The 22443-nt window shown below is 36.2% G+C and overlaps 1 protein-coding gene across 1 annotated transcript in view; it reads right to left on the bottom strand.

Annotated features, from left to right (window-relative positions):
• CNTN5 (contactin 5) overlaps window positions 1-22443 on the bottom strand; it is a gene marked incomplete at its 5' end in the record, with an annotated part of 61692 nt that overhangs the window by 10338 nt on the left and 28911 nt on the right. The window contains 3 exons of the mRNA XM_027900082.1: window positions 3362-3471; window positions 13472-13706; window positions 15864-15934. Coding sequence (XP_027755883.1) covers window positions 3362-3471; window positions 13472-13706; window positions 15864-15934 — 416 coding nt within the window. The remainder of the gene's footprint in view (window positions 1-3361; window positions 3472-13471; window positions 13707-15863; window positions 15935-22443) is intronic.

Here is a 22443-nt window from a genome sequence, read left to right as displayed (position 1 = left end):
ATGGCATATATTTAATAGGGTTGGGCGGAGAGCTGACAAACCTGTATTGAAGTCAGGAATAATATGTGCTTTCGAAGATGCAAATGAGTACAGCAAACCTTGCGTAAAACTCGTGTGACATTACAGTTGACACTGCCTTTTAAGGATGACAATGTGATATTGGACAAGTTACTTTGCCTTAGTAAGTGCAAACAGGGCAGAGTGAAAGTGGGTCACTGCGAACTTGTCCGTATGTAGTAAATAGTCTGTCACTTTTGTCGATTACAGCCCAAACATTCAACTGTTAAGAAAATAGCTGCCCCTTTTATAATGCTGTTGTTAAAAGGCCAGAAATGTGAAGAAGTCTTGTCACAGTTGTTGTGACCACAGGCAGAATATGAATTGAGACATGAAAATAGAGTGGTTAGTCAGATAGTTTTGCATTCAATTTAAATTGAAGGCAGCATTTTACTAGCAGTCTGCAATAATTCTGCATAAGGAAATAATTGTTTTGTTTTGTTTTGTTTTGGTTTTTTTTTTAAAAGATAAATCATTCATCCTTTCATTAACATTACTGGATTTCTGCAATTTATCTATTTGTTGTTTGTGGATTAAGGGAGTACTACAGGCTTTGTTTTGCAGTGTATTGTACATATGATGAACTTTCAGAATCAATTCTGAAATTGAAAGAGTTTTCACAGAAGCCTAAGAAAGAAAATGGTATGGAAAGCATGAAGCTGTTCCATACTTTGGGGTTTTTTTGGGAGTGGAATGTCTTGCTATACAGACTCCTTTCCTTTTTGCACTGAGAGGATGCTTGAAAGAGAAATTCTTGGTATGTTAGCAAAACTGGGCTGATAGTGTAGACTTAGTGTTCTGAAGTGAATACTGTAATGCGTTGACTCACTGCACTGATCCTGTAAATCATTATGTCTTTTTGATGAAATTCTTCCCAAAAATGGAACTGAAAAGATTTAGCAATGCCATAAGCGGATTGTATTCTGTCCTGTTGAATTACGCAGGAGCATGACATTTACTTTTCTGTTTATTAAGAAAGTGCTGCTCTGATTATAATTATTCCTTATATATATGAATATAATTATATATAATTATAAAAAGAGCAAAATACTCCCTGAAAGATTTGTCTGTCAGAAAACGAGCAGAGAAATTCTGATTAAATGAACAAAGAGGGAAAAGGCAGGGTGAGGGACAGGTGGGATGGGGAGAAAAAAGCACCCTCCTCTCCTCAGATAAATGTAGTATCTTAAAAGACACTATCACTTAGAAGGCTCCTTTAATTCCTTTATGGATGGAGGAAGGGAGCACTGAAGTATTTTTTTATTCCATTTTTTTATTATGTCAACTCTAGAACCTTGGCCTAAAATATTTACTTGCAATATTCATGCTAGAGAACTGAAATTGGTATAGGGCACAGTGAGGAGCCAAAGTATTAATAGAACCATTTTCAAATTCATACCTGAGATATCCATGAGAGACCTAGAGCAGCCAAGTGTTACTTTTTGGGTCAGAGTGTGCTAAATTACAAAAGTCTGAACATTTTCCAAGTGAGGAAGACCACCTCTGATATACAAAGAGAGCCCACCTGTAATAACCATCTATTGGTAGGCCATGTCTGGAGCGATAAGGGAAGTGTTATGTGAGAAGCAGGTAAATGCAAAATACATTCATGTTATGAAAGAATAAACTTCTAGGGAAATAATTTTAAATTTTAGAAAGAAAATTTTTTTAAAAAATTTTAAAATATGTAAAGCAAAGTTAGTAGAACATTTTGAGAATCAGTGGTCAATAGGAGTGAGGACATTAGGCATAATTTAAAAATGTTAATATAGCTGAGAAAGGGTAGCAGAACAACCCCTTTTTGAAGAGAAAAAAGACAGGATGCAGCAATTAAGTTATTTCAGACTGGCCTCGAGATTTCAGTTAGGTTAGTAGCAAGCGGAACACTTGCTACATAGAGAGGGATAGCACTTGCAAAGTGAATATAGTCTCTATCAGATACAGTTTTGTTCTCTTTATAGATAGCGGGTCTAAAAATAAAATGGTCAAATTTCGCTGCTTGAGGCAAGCCATGTGCAAAGGGGTAAAAATATATTTAACATAATGAAGGAGTGGGAATAAAGAACAATGAAAGAGAACCGACAGAGGGTTAGCAGAGTCCAGCATGGAGACGTAGATAGAAAAGACACCTGAGCAATACAAGACCTGAGGTGACATGACAAAGTGACAGCCTGTTTGGACTGCACTGGATAGCAATATGGATATTGCTATTCGATGTATCAAGAGTGCACAGCAAAAAGGTAAAAAATGTTAAATGGTTGTGTCAAAGCTATGGGGTAAATGTGCTGTCCTGGTCACCGCTGCCCAGCTGCCCAGCCTGAGGCTGAGATGGAGAATATGTTGGGTCTGGTGCTGCCTGGACATCTACATTTCATTCCTAAGGCCATCAGTGACGGTCACCAGTCACTTGGTTTGTCCAGACATGCTGCCAGGTAGACACTCTGTGCTAGTAGGTCACAAGATATTTTAAGACACTCATATGATTGGTGTCTGCCTCAGACCTACATGTTTACTCCCTTTTCAGCGTTACTGTAGAGAATCAGGTATGAGTCAATGCTCTCTGAAGGTCTAAAGCAGGCCAAATAACCTGCATACCAAAACAAGTACATTAGGTTTAGCTGGACTATTTCATGAAGATCAGAATAGACCAATCCACAAGGTCAGGATGAGTCATGGTGGTCCAAGGGACAGATAAGTTTACTGCTAGATCTAGATCTGATCTGTTCCTGGACGTTTGGGTTGTAAATTGTATCTAAATGTGGGAGAAGGTCCTTTGCTAGGGCATGTTCACTTTCCCAAGTCAGGAAGGGCTCTCTCTCAGCAGAACTTTGTTTATGGATGGTGCAACTGTTGCTTCCCCTCCTGACATCCCATTGTTATGATCTGCCCAGCAGACGTCCCTCGGCCACTGTGGGATGAGAATATAGGGACACAGAGGCTCTCTCCTTTCCCTGTGTTGATTGCTGTCAGTAAATAATAGGTTTGAATTGGTCGCTTAGAGCTGGAAACAGTCAATACCTAATTTTTCCCAGGCTGTGAATGATGCATGCTGGGTCACTTGTAGTTCTTTCAGCTCTTTTTGAAGTGACAAAGAGATGTTATAAGAACTGGTGTTGAATAGTTTCCAAGCACAAATAAATTAAAGATGTTCTGGTGCTACAACCGCGACTGTTGTTCTACAGCTAGTCGTATGTATGCTAAAATGGGCATAATTTCTGTTGAAGTTTCACTGCTGCACATGTTAACAGAATGCAATGCTAGCAAAAGAAACAAGACTTCTCATTATGATATTCTGTGTTCATACCTCAAATCCCTGTGGTCTTCCTAGACTTTCTTTAATATGTTTCCACGCAACAAGAATCTCTGATACAGACAAACTCGTAGCTTTGACATCGATGGGAGCAGCAGTGGGTTCTGTATTAAGAAAAATTGAAACAATAAACTTCCACTGTAACAGCTTTTATTTATCAAAAACACTCCATCTGAAACTGTCATTTACTTCCTTTATTCTACCTTAATACTCACAAGAAGGTATGACACTTAGGGGGAACATGAAAAACTGAACAAGATGAAGAGATTATTATTGTTGTATTTCTTTATTCGTGTCATGCTACATCAATATATCATCAGTGATGATGGGTGCAGCAAACTGTGAAAGAATCTTTTCTGTGATTTTTAAAAAATCTTTAATATTTGTCTGTGAGTCCCCCACCTCCACACACCCCTTACTTCAACAGTAAATGGAGCATTCATTCTATTTGTGGCTTTTTAGTGCCATTCTGTCAGCTCACGATGAACAATACCTTGCGGGGGTGCTCAGTCATTCCTGCCCCGGGGTGATACTGAGTGAAAAGTGATACCCAGGGCTGTAGTGAAATGGTATGTAGAAGAAATTTTTTTTAGGACTATGTTATTATATCCTTGAAGTTACAGGCACCAGTGTTTGGGATGTGCCACCTTCTCTCTGCTGTGACGCATTTACTGTTTTAGGCCTGGGATGCACATTTTTATAAAGGCACCAAGACCTAGGATTTGTCCCCCTCATTACCTGCGTTGTTACCATTGTCCCTATGTCCATGCTTCTATCTCTGTGGTATTCATAGGACACTCTGTGTCCTGACCTCCTAACTATCTGGAGCAGAGGACTCTTCCTGGCCTCCAGAAAGGGTGGGTGTCCTTTGGTGCTGTTGGCATACGGTCAGGGTGGTCACTGGAGGTGTAGGTCTGCAGGATGCTTTATATACCATATCTGCTCAACGGAGTTTCACATTATTGAACACTTTATAGAGATCTAACTTCTTTCAGTGGTTGGGAAGTTGGGTAAATGTCCTTAGAGATTTGCCATAACAGGCTATTGAACATACTACCCATTAGCACACTTGGAGTGATGAGTGTTCAAAAATTGTCACATATGAAACTGAGACTTCCTTAAAGAAGCCTTTTGGATCTTTTGCTTTATCACCTAAATATTACTGAAAATTTGCTTACTAGAAGCTGTGGAGACAAGGCTTGAACACAGATGGTGAAGCACACAGTAGCAGCATTTCTTCACCTTTCTGATGTAGTTCACTTGCTCAGCAAAAATGTGAATTTATATTCCCCTGCATTCGCAGAGCCTGCGATTTCCTCCTTGGCCTAATGTTCCTTATTACATTTCAAATGAGTTGATCTGCTCCTGAAGGGCAGGCAGAGGTCTTGGCTTTTATGTTATAGGGAGACACAGCAAAGAGCTTTCTAAAAATGTTTTTTTGAGACTCATTTAACAGGGTTACAGAAAAGGAGTTTCCTTACAGAACAGCCTGATTTAAAATGATATAATTTTCTCAGTGATCAAACTGCCTAATATGTATGATACCTAATATCAGTCTCGACTTATTAGCTGCCCTCCTTTCTCTGATCACATGCAGGCATTTTTCTGGCATTGCTGCCCTACACTTTTTCACTGACATGGCTTATACAAATTTTTCGTCCTTTTTGATGTCAGAGTTTTAATGTTTGTGGGTCTTTTTTGATGTCTTTTTTTTATTTACCTCTAAAGAAAAGAAGCAATTTTGATGTGATGCAAAATGGTGTTTGCCAATGCTAAATATTAGTAATAACTATAAAATAGGTATGGAACTTTTCAGGTAACAAAAAATGAAAAAAAAATCTCCAGAAATAAGTGATATGATATTTTGAATTCAAAACTTAAAGTATTTTGAAGTGCTCTGAAGAAATATATTGCTCATAATATAATTTTCTGTTCAACAGTTACATCCTGCTTTCTATTTTATGTTCTACTCAGATCTGTGTGGCAAAAGCTATTTTCTAGTTTTTGTATTATTGAAGCAATTACCTTGTTGTCAGAAAAGATTGTAGTGGGATAAATAATTTGAGATATACACAAAATGTTGGTTGACAGCCTTTACATTTTCTGTAAATGTAGGTATCATTTCCTCTTCATAGCATTCACTAGGAATGGTTCATATATTGCTTGGAATAATAACACAGAATATTTTCTGGTATTTGTAAAAATTGTTTTCAACAAAAGCAGCAGAAATAGCTTGGATTTCTTTTTTATGTGAAGAAAATGTATTTCTTACATATTCAGAAGTAATTCACTGCACTTTCCCTGATATTCGACATTGAGAATAGAAGTGCTCAACAAAAGAACAGAAATTAAATATTTAGGAATAAGATATATTGTGACTGTCTGAAAGTTTTTGGAGACTAAATAGGTTTTTTTATTGATTCAGATAAGATGAGGACCATATAATTTCTGGTGATATAATACAGTCTGTGGTTCACTCCAATGTCATGCTTTATTCGCTGTGTCTAAAACTAATGATAAGTTTGACAGGTTCATTAGCTTTTTCTATTATGGTCACTGATGTTATAATCATATTATTTTCTTCATATCTTGTCATTGTGCTACACCTATAGGTGTCTGCCTAAGGTCATACCTATTGAAAAAAGAAAGAGGACCAACATCTTTAATAGTCCCTTTGATGTTCCCTCTTTGAATTAAAGATGCAACACAAAAAATTCTCATAAAGATGTGTGCAATGTCCATGAAACACTGTCTTTCCTTGTGTTGCAATCACACTGTAAGGAAACACGATCAATATCTAGGTCTTTGGGATTTCTGTAATATGGCAGGACATGGATTTACACTTATTGCATTGATCTGATGTTCAGAGAGGGAATCTTGAATTTTGATACTGGAAAGTAAAGAAAGAAGAATTACTCGCCCTCACTGTGTTTTTTCCCTATGTTTATGATTTGCAAAACTGATCTGTTTTTCTGAAATAGTGGTCATCCTTGAAGATTTCCACATGGTCTATCTTAAAAAACAAATCCAAGAGCCTACTCAAGTTTATGTTGTTTTAACATGGGATCCAGAGTTATCTTCAGCATTTGAGGAGGGAATGTGCTCATTATATTGATTGCACGTCTACCTTTCCATGGGTAGTAGTGGCATTGACCAGAAGACTGCTTAATAAACTCTTGCATGTCAGGGTTTAATTTGATTGTTTAAAAAAAAATCACTGAAGACAGCTCTAGAACTTTTACAGGATCTCTCCAGATGGATCATCTGGCAGAAACAGGAAATAACCCTTTGTAGTTTGCACACAATCTGCCAATTTATTAGTCTTCATGTTCACCTAAAACCCAAGTATCTCAGCTTTAGCTATGAAATGATTCACAGGACTTTACTTAATGAAAGTAAGATTTTAATTAAAGATATGAAGGCTGTGTTTAAAAGTGTGTGACTGGATAATGTTCCCTCTAAATGAAAAGGAGAGGGTCTAAATTTGTCTAAGTAAGGGCTATCACCTAAAAATAAGAGGAGATGGAGTTAAGCAGAACAGTCCTTCACTCTGCAGTGTCTTGTTTAATATAACATCATCCATTAGCTGGCTTGATGTAAGTCATCTAAAAGTTATGAAGAAACAAAATTGCAAGAGCTGTCGTGTAGTCCTTTGTCTTTCCAATAACTGAGAGCTTTGGATCTCCATTGGCTCAGTGAATACCACAAATCCATACCAGACAAGAACAAAAGCTCTGTGCAGTATCCTTGCTCCTTGTATGGATTACAGAACCACATCTAGGGTCCCTCAGGAAGTTTTAAACTGTGAGTATTAGAGTCTTCAGGCTTTAACTTGTACCACTAAGGGATCTCTATGTCATGTATAGAAATTTTTATTAGTATTCACTACTCTGTTTATCAGAATTATAGGTTTGCCAGTTGTTCTGAAGATGATTCCATCAGGTGCCTGAAGGAGGAATTAGATATTGAAATGAACAGAACTGATCCTTATCACCCATTGTGGCAATCTTCGATAAAAAAACCTTTATAAAAGACTTAACTGATCTTGAAACCGCTTGGGTTCCTTTTTTCTCCCATAAGTTTGTTTCTATGTCCTTGTATATTCTCATCTATTTCTGTACTGGACAGTACTCTAATTTATATTTAATCTTGTGCCTTTAGGCTGCATCTACACTTGTAAATTAACTGGGGACAGAGAGACAAGGAATCATCCTGAGCATGGACATACAGCTGTCCATAGCATTACATTGTTAACACCATCTGTGGTGAAGTATTGACTCAGGGCAATTAGTGCTGCCCCAAACTGTGGTATTTTTATCAGAATTATGCCGTGATGCAATTTAAAACATTTGAGTTTTTCTTGTGTGTAGGTTTTACTTATTAGGTTCCAATTTTGTAATAGACTGGCTTATTACTCCTCCTTATGTACTTTACCTATCATTTATGTGTCCTTGCTTTTCCTCTAATCCTCTAGTTCACATTTTTTCTATGTATTGGTCAGATCCTTCCCTGTATTTCATCACCAGTTCTTCTATTAGCATTATGAATATTAAATATATATGATATAAGACTAATCCTTAAGAAATTCTGCCAGCAGCCTTCCTAGGCTTTCACAAGTCAGGTGGCAAAAGCTATGTTTTTTTGCCCTTACATAGAAATATTTTTAATTTTTTTCTTGAACGTTTAGCTAAAATTTATTTTTTTCCAACTGTTTACTTTCACCATTATTTTGGAATGGGAAAGATCTTGCCTCAGTTTGGAGTTTGGAGATTGGGTCTCAACCAACTATGGTAGCCAGAAATAGAAAAACAGAACAAATTTCATTTATAGTACATTTAAATAGCAAATTCTGCAATGTTTAATTTGGAAAGTGTTGAATTTCTGACAAATGCAATTCCAGTAGTTTTCATTACAAATGTAAAAATTTGCATTTTCACATTCTTATTAGCTATCCTCTCTATATCATCTTACTTATTTAAAATAACCAACAAAGTATTTTACTATTGTTGTCCATTCCTTGATTATCTTTAATATAAATACCTTATTTACTTCACTTTTTTCTGCTTTATATACTTCCTTAACTCAAAAAAAAATTAACCTTAATTTTTGTCTATACTTGTATTATTTTTATTCTTTTCAATATCTGAGTTGTATTATGTATGCTTTTTACTTATTGTAAATATTTTCTAGTGAGTACCTCTATAGATCTTCAGACGTATTGCCTTAAAAATGTACCAACTTTTCAATATAAAGTTCAAATAGATTTTATACCTTTGGCTAAGAGACCTTCCAAAACACTTTAATTTCTAGTCTCATCTATTAATTTTAGTTTATAAAATAATTTCCTGCTCTTTAATGGTGATGTGTACTACTGTTAGTTGTTATGATCAGCTTTTCTACAGTGTCTTAATTATTTATCAGAACAAGACTATTGTACCATTATTTCTTCTCACTTAGTCATTACTAGATAAAGAATCTGCTAATTAGCACAGCTGGAACACAAGATCATTAGTCCTTACTAATTAGTTTTTACTGTCCAAACTAGTCTCAGCAGCTGAATTCTCTCATAAATAACAAAGTTCTGTACTATTTATTAACAGTTGGGAAGGTCTTTTTCAGAGTCCAAATTGATCATGGTAATCAGCAACTGATCTCTAGTTTGATCTCCAGCTTCTTGCCCTTTTCTAAAATTACACAGAAACCAAGGATATTCTGTTTTAACCAAACACTGCTTTTGAATTTCCAGATATATCACGTCATCAACATGTTATGACATCCAACTTTTTACTTTTTTTTTGTCTTTCCTGTGCATCTCATATTTTGTCCAGCCATGCTTGTTAAAGAAAGCCAACTTGGACATCACTGTTACCAGTACAGCCTTTTCCATCTTCTTGCCAGCATACCTTTACACTCTTACTTCCTTTACACTCTTACTCTTTACTCTTCCTTTACACTCTTACTTCCTTCTTCTAAATCCTCCATTGCTATATTTATGATTTTCCCAGTTTTTACTTTCCAGTGAATTAAAACCACACATAGAGATTGCATAAGATTTCCCTGATCCTGAAAGCTTGTATGAGTAGTCTTAGAATTCTTAGTCCCTCAGTATTGGATGAACTGGAATGTAGTCATCAGTAAAAAAGAATACATATATATTAAAACAAATGGTGCTAACATTGTTTTTGTTCATAGCTTTATTTCATTGTCTACTGCCTTTACAATTTTTTTCTCTGTGGATCAAAATAATCTATGCCTGTACTGAATTTCAGTGCTGTTTCAGTATATTCTCTAATGAATACCTTATTTTCCTGGCAGAAAGTATGGTCAGAAGATTTCTCCCAGTTCTGATCGTTATTCTCTTCAGCCTCAGGCCTACACACTGCAACCTTTCTTCTGGCAAGTAGATTAATTTGCTGTGCTCTCCATGTGCTCTGATATCTCTTTCTCTTAATAGAGTTTTCCTTTATGAAAAATTTAGGCTTGCCTTCCCCTGGTGCTGGGTGGAACATGTCTGCTGTGTCCTTCTGTTCTGCCTTCTTATTGAAGGCAATTGTGCATCTTTTTTCCATCCTTCATCTTCTATGCATTACCCTCATTCCCTCTCCAGAACTGCTTCCTAGCTCCCTTCATCTCTTTTACATCACTACATTTGACATCTATTTTAATTCTTCTCTCTTTGATTGCTTGTTGTCTTCCCTTCTTAAGATTTCCAGGAAAGAATCCTCCCTCAAACTTTCCTACTGCATTAAGACACCTTTTCCAGAGGGTCACACGTATTTGCTTTTTTTGTCCATGGGTTATCTGTCTAGTTTTGTATAACCTTTTTGTCTGAACCTCCATTCTATTCTCTATTCTTCCCTTATACTCCTCTTCAATTTTACTTCTTGGAGAGTCTTTCCCATGAACTGTATCCTGGTGATGTTTTCTGTGAAGTCAAAAGATGGATGAAGGAGAAGTAAAGTCTTAAAACATCTATAACCAGTCAGGTTTTCTCCCCTTTTTAGCTTTGGGCTACTGTTTGGAGGAAGGGGTTGAAAATGGAAGATTGGTGAGGAGATAGTTATTTTTCGTTGTTTCACTCAAGGTGACTCTGCAGCTGGGAAATGTTAAGGATATTTTCAGTGTGGGAAATTTCACATATTGAGTTTCCTTTGAGTTGTGTTCTGTCTGTTGAAAGTGAAATTCTCTCAAAGAAGATAACAGAATGTTGTTAAAGACTTAAAAGCATTCTTTCCCACAGGCATGAGGGCAAGGGAGAGAAGAGAGTTCAGAATTGTGAAAACACAGCCTGTGGCAGTCTTTTGTAAGACAAAGCACAGGCCTGCATGGCATGTTTTTGCCCCTGCTAAGTTGGACTTGGCAGTGTATGCATGTATGTCCCTAAAATGATGGTATAAATCTATTCTCTACATTTCAGCTGTGGATCATGGTCATCTTGGTGTTACCTGCATACATTTCATTCCCTACAGTTACCATCATCACTGATGCTTCAGTAACCATTGACATTATGTTGTCTTCTAAATATCTATTGGCTCTATGCCCAAGTGAAGGTTGGTGACAAGTGATGTCCCTCAGAGCTCTGTCTTAGTATCTTTAATAATGACATGAACAGTCAGAGATCAAGTGCACCCTCAGGAATTTTGCAGATGAAACCAAGCTGAGTGGTGCAGTTGACACACCTGAAGGATGAGGTGACATCCAGAGAGACCTGGAGAAGCTATAGAAGAGAGCCCATGGAAACCTCAAGAGATTGAACAAGATCTACTGCAAGGTCCTGCACCTGAGATGGGACAGTCTCAAGTATAAATAAAGACTTCTAAAAGAACTAATTGAGAGCAGCCTGGAGGAGAAGAAGTTGGGAGCTTTCATCGATGAAAAGCTGGACATGAGCCAGCAATGTGCACTTGCAGTGCAGAGAACCAATCACATCCTGGGTTGCATCAAAAGTAGTGTTGCCAGCAGGTTAAGGGAGGGGATTCTCCCCCTGTACTGCACCCTGGTGAGACCACTTCTGAAGTGCTCCATCCAGCTCTTGGGTTCTCAGCACAAGAAAGATGTGGACCTTCTGAAGCAGGTCCAGAGGAGGGCCAGGAAGTTGATTGCAGGGCTGGAGCACCTCTCCTATAAGGACGGGCTGTGAGAGTTGGGGTCATTCAGTCAGGAGAAGAGAAGGCTCTGGGGAGACTCTCTAGCAGTGTTCTAGTACTGAAAGGAAGCTTATAAAAAACGGCAAGCAACTTTACCAGGGCAGATAGTGACAGGATAAGGGGGAATTTTCAACTAAAATAGAAGAGATTTGGGTTAGTTATCAGAAAGAAATTAATTGCTGTGAGGGTAGTGAGACACTGGAATAGGTTGCCCAGAGATGTTGTGAATGCCTCATACCGGAAAGTGTCCAGGGCTAGGCTGGATGGGGCCTTGAGCAACCTAGTCCAGTGGAAGGTTCTCTGCCCATGGTAGGGTATATCGAAACTCAATGATCTTTAAGGTCCCTTCCAACCTAAACCATTCTATGATTCTATGATCTAAATTAATAGAGATGAAAAGATTAGCCACTCTATTTACTCCTGAAAAAGTGCTGTATTTTGCTCAAGTTTTCAGTGTCCTTTTACTCAGAAGGTAATGTTTTTAAGCCTTTTGCTTTGGTCAGATTCACTTTATGTAATCAGAGGGCATTTTATTATGTTCACTGAGGGGAACTTGCTCAACACCATCTGCCAAGCTGCTTGTTTAAGAACCACTCAGAGCCACCACAAATGGGCTCTGAATGTCAATCAGAAAGCACACAGTGCGTGATGAAATGCAAGTAAGCTAACATTTTGCTGGATCAGCCCCAAGAACATAATATATTGTACCGTCAATCGTTATTTAATATTTACTCTTCAGTAGAAATCCTTGAAAAATGGTGCCATCAGTTCTTTAGCTCCTTAAGCATGACAGTCTATACCTCTTTCAAAAGCAGTTTCCCGCTTTATAGCAAACTGCAACGTCTATTGTCCTCAATCTCCATATTGCCCAGAACTTAGCTGTAATAAACTGTTTCATTACTCCTTTAAATTTTCACTTTATCGCCCAGGGTTATTCTGGAGAAAAGCTTTTTATAAATTAATTTAGCACTGTATTGTCAGAGCAAACCATATTTTTCCTGAAATATGTCCTATAAAGTATTTAGACCCATACAATTCCTCTTACCAGAGAAAAGTCTAATGTACAGACACATACAGAGACTGGATTAGCAAAACTGTTAATGGGTAGGTCCTTTCAAGTAATTGAATTAGAGAAGTTGATTTCTAGAAAAAATTAATTTATATATTACTGATTATTCTGTTTCCAATCTTGTCCAAACAACAGGCAAAGGACCACTTATTACTAATCAGCACTCAGATTTTGCTAAAATAACTTTTGCTACTGAAAAGAGAATAAAATTAAGATTTTACCTCTTCCTTTGCAAAAACATATTTTCAATTAACTTTCTAATGAGAATATGAAATTATTAAAAAATAAAAACATCACCATTTGTCTCACAGTATCAGTTTACACCAAGAAACAGGGAAGTCCACTGTACAATTTCCAAGTTGTACTGCTCAATTTTTGTGCTTAAAATGTAATTGTTTTTATAAAAATATGAGTACTTGGTAATGCTGATTCAAAAAGTGAAACAAAACCAAATTATTGGAGCTGCTTTTAGTAAAATCAGCATCTTCAACCTCTCTAATTCCTGTGAGAGAATAGTAGTAGACAGCATCTGCTAAATCATGGCTCCAAAATTACACATTTATTGTGGGTTAATGTGGAATAGCATTTAATGTTTTCCAGCTTCATACGGAATGCTACTATCTTCAAACTACTTTTTTGTAGAGTGTGAAATTCCTTCCATCTGTTCTGTAAGGACTCTGCTTATCTTTTCCTCTTAGGAGACAGTGGGATAATTCTAGATAGTATAGTGAAAAAGTTAGTTCACCTCCTTCTCTGTAAAACATGTTTATTGTTATTTAGTATTTCTGCAAAGAAATTTGAAATTTAAGACTGAAAAAGCGTGGTATAAGAGGAGACATATAAAAATATAACTTCGTGGTATGAAATTTAACTTCATGTTGAACTGACCTCCTTCGGCTGAGCAGATGACAACAATAGGGCTGAATGGACCATCTCCTTTGTTGTTGTAAACACCAACTTTCACCTCAAAAGGAGTCAGAGGTGGCACACTTTCATCTCTGTAGATGAACTTTGAGGCATCTGAAGATGTCACCATTTTTTCCTTCCAGCCACGAGTTCCATTTGGCCTGAAGGCTACAATATATCCAAATCCCTCTCCACTCTGAAACTCTTCTGACACCGGCTGAAAAATTAAGTTCAGGTAGTGATCAGACATGGTTTTGCTAATTTAGAAAGCAGATACAGTTGCATTATAGGATTTTACTTACCGTACCTGGTAAGTAAATTGTCCTCATAAGTACAATTTCTTCCAGAGAAGACCCTAAGGTGAGAGAGTTTTCTCACCTAATCACCACGGTTAGGTCATTGTTCTAGGACTGAATGAGTTCTTGGGCTCATTAACTTTGTGGTTAATTCTTTAATCTGTTGTCTATTGGTGGAAGAGCCCCTGACAGTGACCTTGTTGAAAATAAAGAGCAATATATTGTAAATAACACGATGTGCATGTCCCACCTACTACAGTGGGACTTGGTTTGTAAGTGCCAGCCTACCTAATTTCTGTATCCAAATGGGGTGTTAAATCTTGGGGATTTAAGCCCAGGGTTCAACTTAGACTTAGGATATAATGTAATAATTCTCTTGGTTTTAACTCTCAAACAGCTATTTCACTCTTTTTAGTGAAAAAACTCCTCATTTTCTTTTCTCTCCTCAGAATACCTATACAATTAATTACTTAATTTGGGACACATCTGCCATAAGCAGGCAGTTAGAAAAGGGATTTATCTGTTTTAGAGTCTGAGCACTGCAAAAGCTAAACTTAGGTATCCAGCTCAATTATTGGAACTTTTTTGTGCTAATTAGTAAATTAGCAGTAGCTTACGTTTATTGTGAAGTCAGTGAACTAGTTTAGGGATTAGGGTAGGTTTAATAGCTGTCAACATACTAGACCTATGGGAAATGTCCAAAAATGGGTGTCTAAACTCCCTCTCTTGAAGTGCTCATCATAGATTTGTTGCTAATGAATCAGAGCAGAGGCCCAGGGAACACTAAATGCTCTTCCCACCGCTTTGCAGGTTAGTGTCGTCACCAGGCACTTGAAGACTTAATTTTCTACCCATCCTTCTGAAACTGTGCACTGCCCAACTAAGGAAAAGAAAAATCATGAGTCCATGGGCAGAGGATGCAAAACTAAGGTAGACTTTGTAATCTAGTCTTATCCCTGTGTCTGTGGTTCCTTTTGGAAGAAAATTTTGTCCCTTGACAGAGAGTAAGATATGACACACTTCAGTAGTTCCCCACCCCAGTCACTTGGGAAACACTATAAAGACACTCAACATGAATATTGCATACTAAGATATCGTATTAGGGACTGGGATTAGACCAGTTTACACCAGATACAGCTCTAGCCACCTGGTATTTTTGTTTGGGATTCAGTAAATTCTCTCTGAATAGGAGAGATGCTGCTACTTATAGTTACAGACTATAAAGCAAACTGAAATCAACTCTGTCACAGCTGTCTCAGGTAGCTTGTGTTGGAGAAGACAGATGTGCCGACAGAAGGCAACCTCTTCAGATGACCTAAAATTTACCAGTTGAAACAGATAATCAGAATTCTGTGTATCTCTTACTATGTGAATATCTCTTCAAATTACCTAAGCTGAGACCATTTTCGTTAAAACCCCATGTCTTTGTTTGATGGAATTCTTGAGTTTACGTGTAGGTGTATATATATACATTTATGTGTATATATATACTTATTTTCTGATTCTGAAACTCTTCATGATGAATCTAGAGGTTTTAAAAACTCAAGGAAAATCTTTGTTCTACTGGGTTTTTTATGATTAGTAGAGAACACAACTCCCATTCCTCCAACTGCCCACTGGCATGACCATACATCTGTGTTGTATCTTGCATCACAATTATCTTGTCAAAATAAAGGTCTATTTCATCTCTTTAATTTCATATTTTTATGATTTAATTAAAAATAATTATTTCTAAATTGATGTTAAAAGTTGTAAGGCTTTCCTTTTCTTTCCCTAGCTACTATTTCACCTGGTGTTATGTTTACATAAGATCAAAAAAAAAAAAAATCAAATCAACCCAGCAGTAGATCAGGAAGTCTTATGAATTAGCACAACTTGAGAGCTGATGCCATAATGTCCTCTATTCAAACCACATGAAAATGCACAGTACTTTGAAATTTTTGAACATATTTAGGAACAGTATTTTGTGTTCATGTGTTGACAAGATATGCTGTAAGGAAACCCCAGTACAATGCTCTTTACTTTGTCCTCAAAGACGTTAACATGAAACAAAACTTTTGATCAGAAAAGTCCCTTACCTCCCATGCTATTACTAATTCATGTCGCCTTCCACTTCTGCCACTTACATTAGCTGGAGGTGTCTTTGGAACTGTGAGCAAAAAGGAAAAACAAACCAAAACAAAATAAAACAGAATGTCCAAGTTATTGAAGTTTTCCCCATAGTAATAAGTTGCTGCAGAAGACATGAGACATTAAATCAGAACAGAAATAAAAAAAATAACACTTTCTGATAAAGAAAATTTGTTCAAGTTTCATTTCAGACAACTGCACACTCAAGCTGGTGAAATCAAACAAAACAAAGGCTGAGAATGAAAATAATACTGGAATAAAAAACTGCTTAAGCACTTTGCCTTCTACAGATTAGTCAAAATTTCAATGTATGGATCATCTAACATATAAAACAGGTCTTATCTAGTTAACATTTATATTCTTTTAATAGAAAATTTGAAATGCCAGAAAACATATTTCAGACTTCAGGTAAAATCTTAGGACATAGATGATAATGTCTTTATTATTTTGCAGGTAATTAGTGATTTAGAATGTTTTAGTTTTTGCAAATCTGCTCTACCAGGGAGCCAATTTCCCGAAATTTTAAAATAACCAACCATAAACAAACCTCATAATTTCTTCAAAGTACTAGAAGCAGTACAACCCATAGATCTTGAAAAATTGAGATCATCATTATGACTTTAAAGGATGTGAACAGCGGATTAATTTCTTTAAAAGAAATCGTCATCAGTGTGAATTGGATTGTCATATTTTGTAAAACCAGAAATATGAGTTGTTCCATTGGAATTGTGTAATTTCTTTTATCTTACTTAGTGCCTCTAATGAAGCTCCTAAAATGACTAATGTCTTGAGTTTATTTACTGTGAGCAGGTAAGTTTGCATTCTTTATTTGATTAAATATGTTCTAACATATAAACTTATTCTTTTCTTCCTTACAGCAGTACACTGGTCATTGGTAGAAAAGTACCGTGAGGCATTAACTCACATGGTTAGGCCTTATTGCATGTTGTTTATTTGATTTGTTGAGTAACACACTAGCACTTGCCTTTGAACCATACGAAGAAAAATACATTTAAATAAATGTACACAGTTCTATGTCGGTAATTAATTGCTTAAATTCAATGACAGTGTAGTTTTTACCTATTTCTGTAAGTTCACATAAAACTTCAAAATTCCTTTGTGTTCCTTTTTGAACCCTGAACTTCCCATTAAAGAACATAAGCCAAATTCTGTATTTCCTCATAAATGATGCAAACCTACAAAGTGTATTACTTATTTCTGATTTTTGATTTATTTCTGATTTATACACTGGAAATGAGATAAGAACTCTTTTATCTATGGTTCTTAACAGACCGATAGGGGAGATTTCTAATGTGTTTCTCTCCAATAAAACTGTGTTTATCTGGCAAATATGGTACCTTTCCTTCCTTCCTTCCTTCCTTCCTTCCTTCCTTCCTTCCTTGGCACATGCTAAATCATCTTTTGCAGTCACTGTCTGCTGAAAGCTCTTGATTTTTGTATAATCAGATGATTGAATTGTTTTACAGGTTAACTTTAGCTAGTGGGAAACCAGATAATCAGGCTGACCTTGTAGTCCAGGCTCCTTCTCCAGTAGTGCAGAACTTTGGGGGGGGCTTAGCTCATCTATGGATAACTTTCTAAACACTGAGGAGATTCTACTGACTGGAGACATGAATGTGTTTAAATTAAGTACTAATCTTTGCATGTCAAAAAGGTAATGAAGTTTTTCTTTCAGAAATGGAATTGCCCTCTGGATTAAAAAAAAAGAAAGAAGAGGAAAAAATAATGCATTCAGTCAGTGTGCAACATTGGGATGAATGTTCTACCATGAAAAAATGCAGATGAAGAATCATCTTCCAGTTAGTTAACATGCAAAAATTATGGTGCCATCTCTAATGAGGCATATTAAACCATTTTTAGCATGCATTTTTCTTTTGGTTTTTTTGAAGGTACTTTTGGATAAGTTATAAAGACAAATGAAGTTCTCATGTAGGTGCCACATTAGAGGTAGAAGAGTATGCTGTAGTCCTTTGAATCATCCAGCATGATGGAGTTATTTAACCTGCAATGTCCTCCTTCTAGAGTTTCCTTGTTAACAGCTTTGCAGACTGCAGCCCTATTTAAACGAATAAACGTTACAAGAATAAAACTGTCAAAACGATGAATTTCTTTTGCACCAAACTAAAATGTACTTTCACACAGTGAAACTCTTTCAAATGAATAACCATTAAAAGAATAAATGTGTCAAAAGAATAAATTTCCTCTGCACTGAAGAAAAGCGGAGCATACACAGTTAGAGGGGGACATTTTGAAATGACTGACTATTAAGTGAAGAAAACTATGTAAAAACCCCATTTTTTTACCAGGCACCAAATGGGGGTTATATATCAAACAACCCTTCAGCAGCATCACCTTTATATTGGTGTTATATTTGAATTTACTCACTCGTGGCCTAGGTTTAATGCCATGTAATTAATGACTTCCCAATCTTTATGTTGTTAATTCTCAGCAGTGACACTCATGGGTATGCACTTGCACCAAATACGCAAGTACAAAGCCTCAGCTTGACTCCTGGGCACTGGATACATGTGCCTGGGGACAAGGACATTAGGACCTCTTTTTTTGGGGATTTATCAAAGCTGAGAAGTTCGGTATTATTTCTTCTGAATACATACACTCTAACTAGTAGCAAAAAGTTCTTTGCTGTGCTAATGTGTCTCATTTAACAGCAAGATGAGAGAATGTCACCTACTGGAAATTGAGTTATTCCTTGGCTTAAGACTGGTCCTCAGGGTCATAAAATGTGACCATGCTTGAATTGGTTGTCATGTCTGTGATTCTGATCAACGTCTTCTCATTAGCCCCTTTGCCAGCTACCTATTTTCACTTGTCTCCTGTTTTATCCTTTAACTGTAAGCTCTTTGGGATCAGGTCAGCTCTTCTTTTTTTTTTTTTTTTCTTCAGCCACTGGTAAGGTCATAAGTTAAAAGGCAGCTCTCTCCATCATTCTGGTAATGTGAACAACAAATAGTACTAAAAACCGTGTTCTGAAAGACAGGGTGACTAGCTGCAGCTTACAGTAAATAATGGCTGGATGCCAGCACAAGTTGATGTTGCAACCTCCACTTAACACAAACAAAACAAATCTTTAAATGACTTTGCTAGGAGTTTGATTTGTTTCAACAAACAGCAGGATTTTTTTCTTACGCTTTTCTATTTTCATGGAATTACTGTGGTATGGTGAAAATGAAAGTGAAATTAAACATCTTCTCTAAACCAAACAAAAAATCATTAACATTTTCTCGAAGAGCAGGCATGGGCAATGTAGTCCTCTGCAGTCCTATGGAGAATTTGACTGGATACTTCAGATATAAATGAAGAAAGGGTGATATGGAAAGGTAAAGTTTATACATGAAGCCATGGACAACTGTTTAATAATTCATGTGTATCTTATTACTAGCTATGGATGAAAAGCTGTGGTTTTCAATTTAGAAGAAAACGTATGTGTAGAACTGTTGCAGCTGAGGATTTTGTGTATAGGAGTAGTGGTTATAAAGTGCTGAAAAATGCCGACAGTGTCACCTGTATATTTTTAACCTGTATTTAAATGTAAAGTTTGGAGAAGTTTTTGAAGTGCAGGGTAATACCATAGCTATGAAACCGCAAACATATGGGGTAGATGTTCACTTTTATTCCAGATTTCCGCTGTATCCAAAATTTTGAAGGCTGCTCTGTGCTTTAAGAAGATTAAATTGAAGTTAAATCAGAGTTTGAAAATTCTGCTCTCTTTGGTCTGCATAGTGGATGGATTTTCTGGTTTGGGGATAAATATTGAAAATTATTAAATATTTCATTTTGATATAACAAATGAAGCACAGCCATTTGTTTTTGAAAATATGTAAAATTTTTATTTTGCTCAGTTTTATTTAAGAATAGAATAATTAAACCAGGAAAGACAGATGAGAGTATTTCGGTTTGAGTTTACAAAGATTTTTAATTTTAATCCAAAATTATTATTTTACTTCTATTTTCTAAATAAAAACAATAAAAATTTTGATTAAAAAGTGTTTTAAAGTTCCTATTTTACTTCAGTAAGTGAACTAAAAAGATCTTTTAAACTAGCTCTACATTTCTTTCCTAATAGAAAGAAAAAAAAAAAATCACACCGGACCTGGAAAAGCTGAAAGTACTTCTAAAGCAGTTCATGTTCTTTTTGACATTCCAGTCTTGTAAAGAAATTAAAAAAAAAAATTATTGAATAAATAATTATTAATTTTAAAGTGTTTCTGTTTTGTTGTTTTTGTTTTTGTTTTTTTCTCCAAGGAAATGTCTTGTGGCTTGTTTCAATTCTATGTGTTTTGTTTATTATGAAGAGAAATGGTAGTTTCTTAATTTTGTGGTATGTCCTAATTTTTGTGCAGAACAAAAGTATTTACCAGTCAAAATTATATTTATTATAACTGAGTGTAATTGATTGCATTAGAAATCTGTATTTACATTTAGTCTCTATACTTTAATAGGGAATAGGTGAGATTTATGGAAGACAAAGAGAAGTAAATGAGTCCTACTAATGTCCTGTTTTTAGAGCAAGAGATGCTAGTCTAAGCGGCCCAAATTTACAGTTTTCTTATAAGCAATTGACTCCAGGTTTCCAAAATCCCAATTCCACACTTTATTTACAAGGTCTTTCTTACTCTGCTTGAATCCCATATTCTTTAAGATAATGGATGTTTTTTGTATAAATTCTGAAACATTTGTCAAATAAAGCAAATGAAGCAAAATTGCAACACTTTTCTGGGAGACAAATTAATAAACTTGGCCTTAGTCCTTAGCAAAGGACCTGTAACTTTGCTCCAGGTAGAGTTCCAGTTATTTATTTCTTTTAAATCTTTTTATATCTTGAGATACAGATGTAGATTGAAAAGAAGCATTTCTTAACTGTGGAAAACGTATGGGTGGGGAAGAGTGGATTTGTCCTCAGCTTGGCAGAACCTCTTAGTGTGAGGATCAAAGTTATTACACATTTGGCAGTTTTTTTATTCTCAGTTGCTTTCTACTCTCTTTCTATATGCATAAATGTATGTATGTATGTGTGTATCCTTCAGGAAACAGAGGGAGTTAAGTGAAAACTCTTTCATTGTGTGCAAGACCAGCCCTGAAAAAGCAACTCACATCTCATCTGTTCAGGAGTGAAATGTAAAACGTGCCAGCACTTCAGAAGTGGACACCACACGTATTCAACTATTGGAAAACAAGGATGAGACTCAACTGGTCTCAGGATCTGAAATGTTCTCATTTCCTCTGTATTATTAATATTTTTAATTATGTAGGAAATAGAATTAAGTTCTGTTCACTGACGAGGGCCATACGTGGCTGCGGGTCTCGTCCTGATTAGTCTCTAAATCTCCACACATAGGACTGAAATCTCAAATGTTGTGGCATACGTATATTGCAGAGAACCAATGCATTAGCTTTTCTGATACATTTTGTAGTAGCACACACACTGGGATTCTTTGCCAATACTAATTTGAGCCTGCATTCCAGTAGCCTGTGTTCAATGCAGTCAATAATTACAGTCTACTTTGTCTTTTGTTTTTCTCCATGGAAACCCGCATTTTCTACAAAGGCTTTAGGAGCTCATGCCATCATCTGCAAATGTCACAAATACAGCAGGATACCAATTTTTTTTTCCTGTGCAAAAATTATTATGATAATGGGAAAAGCTGAAACTAAAGAAATCCTGAAAATAAAGCAGTCTAAACTAGGTAACATTTTTTCCTGAGATAGAGCCATTTCTTGTTATGCTAGGAAGGAATTCTAGCTGAAAATAAGGGCAACTTAACGGAAAATAAGGACTTGTTAAAAATAAAGCCTGTATACAATCTGCTACTAATAGAGTGCATTACATTGTTATCTCATAAAATCAAGCTTGCATGCATGATTAGCAGGTTAAACTTTGATTCTACTCAATTTTCTCTCTCCCCATGTTTCCCCATGAATAGATAATGTAATTGATGTTTTGCCCCCCAGCTTCAAATGCCCTGACTGTCTTAGTGGAATGCCAGACAAGTTTAAATTCGTGTTATTGGCTCTGTGCACCTTGTGGACCTGTAAAATATGTATCAAGGCTAGAACTGACAGAGATGCAGCAGCTGGCTGTAAGTTAGATGTGCCAGAAAATTGTGGCATTATCCATTCCAGTGAAAGTAGTTATGAAAAGCAATCATGTTAACTAAATATGAACTAAGTAACGAGATTGGAGTTTAATTAAAAAATTAAAGCAAGTGGAAACCTGTTTATTATTCTGTTAAATTCTTTACACCATCCAAAGTATTATTTCCATAAGTATTTTTCGATAATGGACTAATAGAAGATGTTGCTACTATCTTGGGGAAGAAGTGATAAAATAGGTGAGGTGTGGGGATAGACGAAGACTTTAGCCTCCAGTCGAATTTCCTGGTGCCATGAAATTACAGATGCAGATTTCTCTTTAAGTATGAAATAATGGAAGCAGAATCCCATATTTTCTCTCCCTTTGAATTGTCTAGGCAGCCACATTCAGCCTGG

The sequence above is a fragment of the Empidonax traillii genome, unplaced genomic scaffold (assembly GCF_003031625.1).
Source record: "Empidonax traillii isolate 1590-97213 ecotype Southwest subspecies unplaced genomic scaffold, ASM303162v1 scaffold706:size701851, whole genome shotgun sequence".
In the NCBI taxonomy this organism is placed as follows: domain Eukaryota; kingdom Metazoa; phylum Chordata; class Aves; order Passeriformes; family Tyrannidae; genus Empidonax; species Empidonax traillii.
The sequence above is the reverse complement of the archived record's forward strand: the minus strand, read 5'-3'. Positions and strand labels throughout refer to the sequence as shown.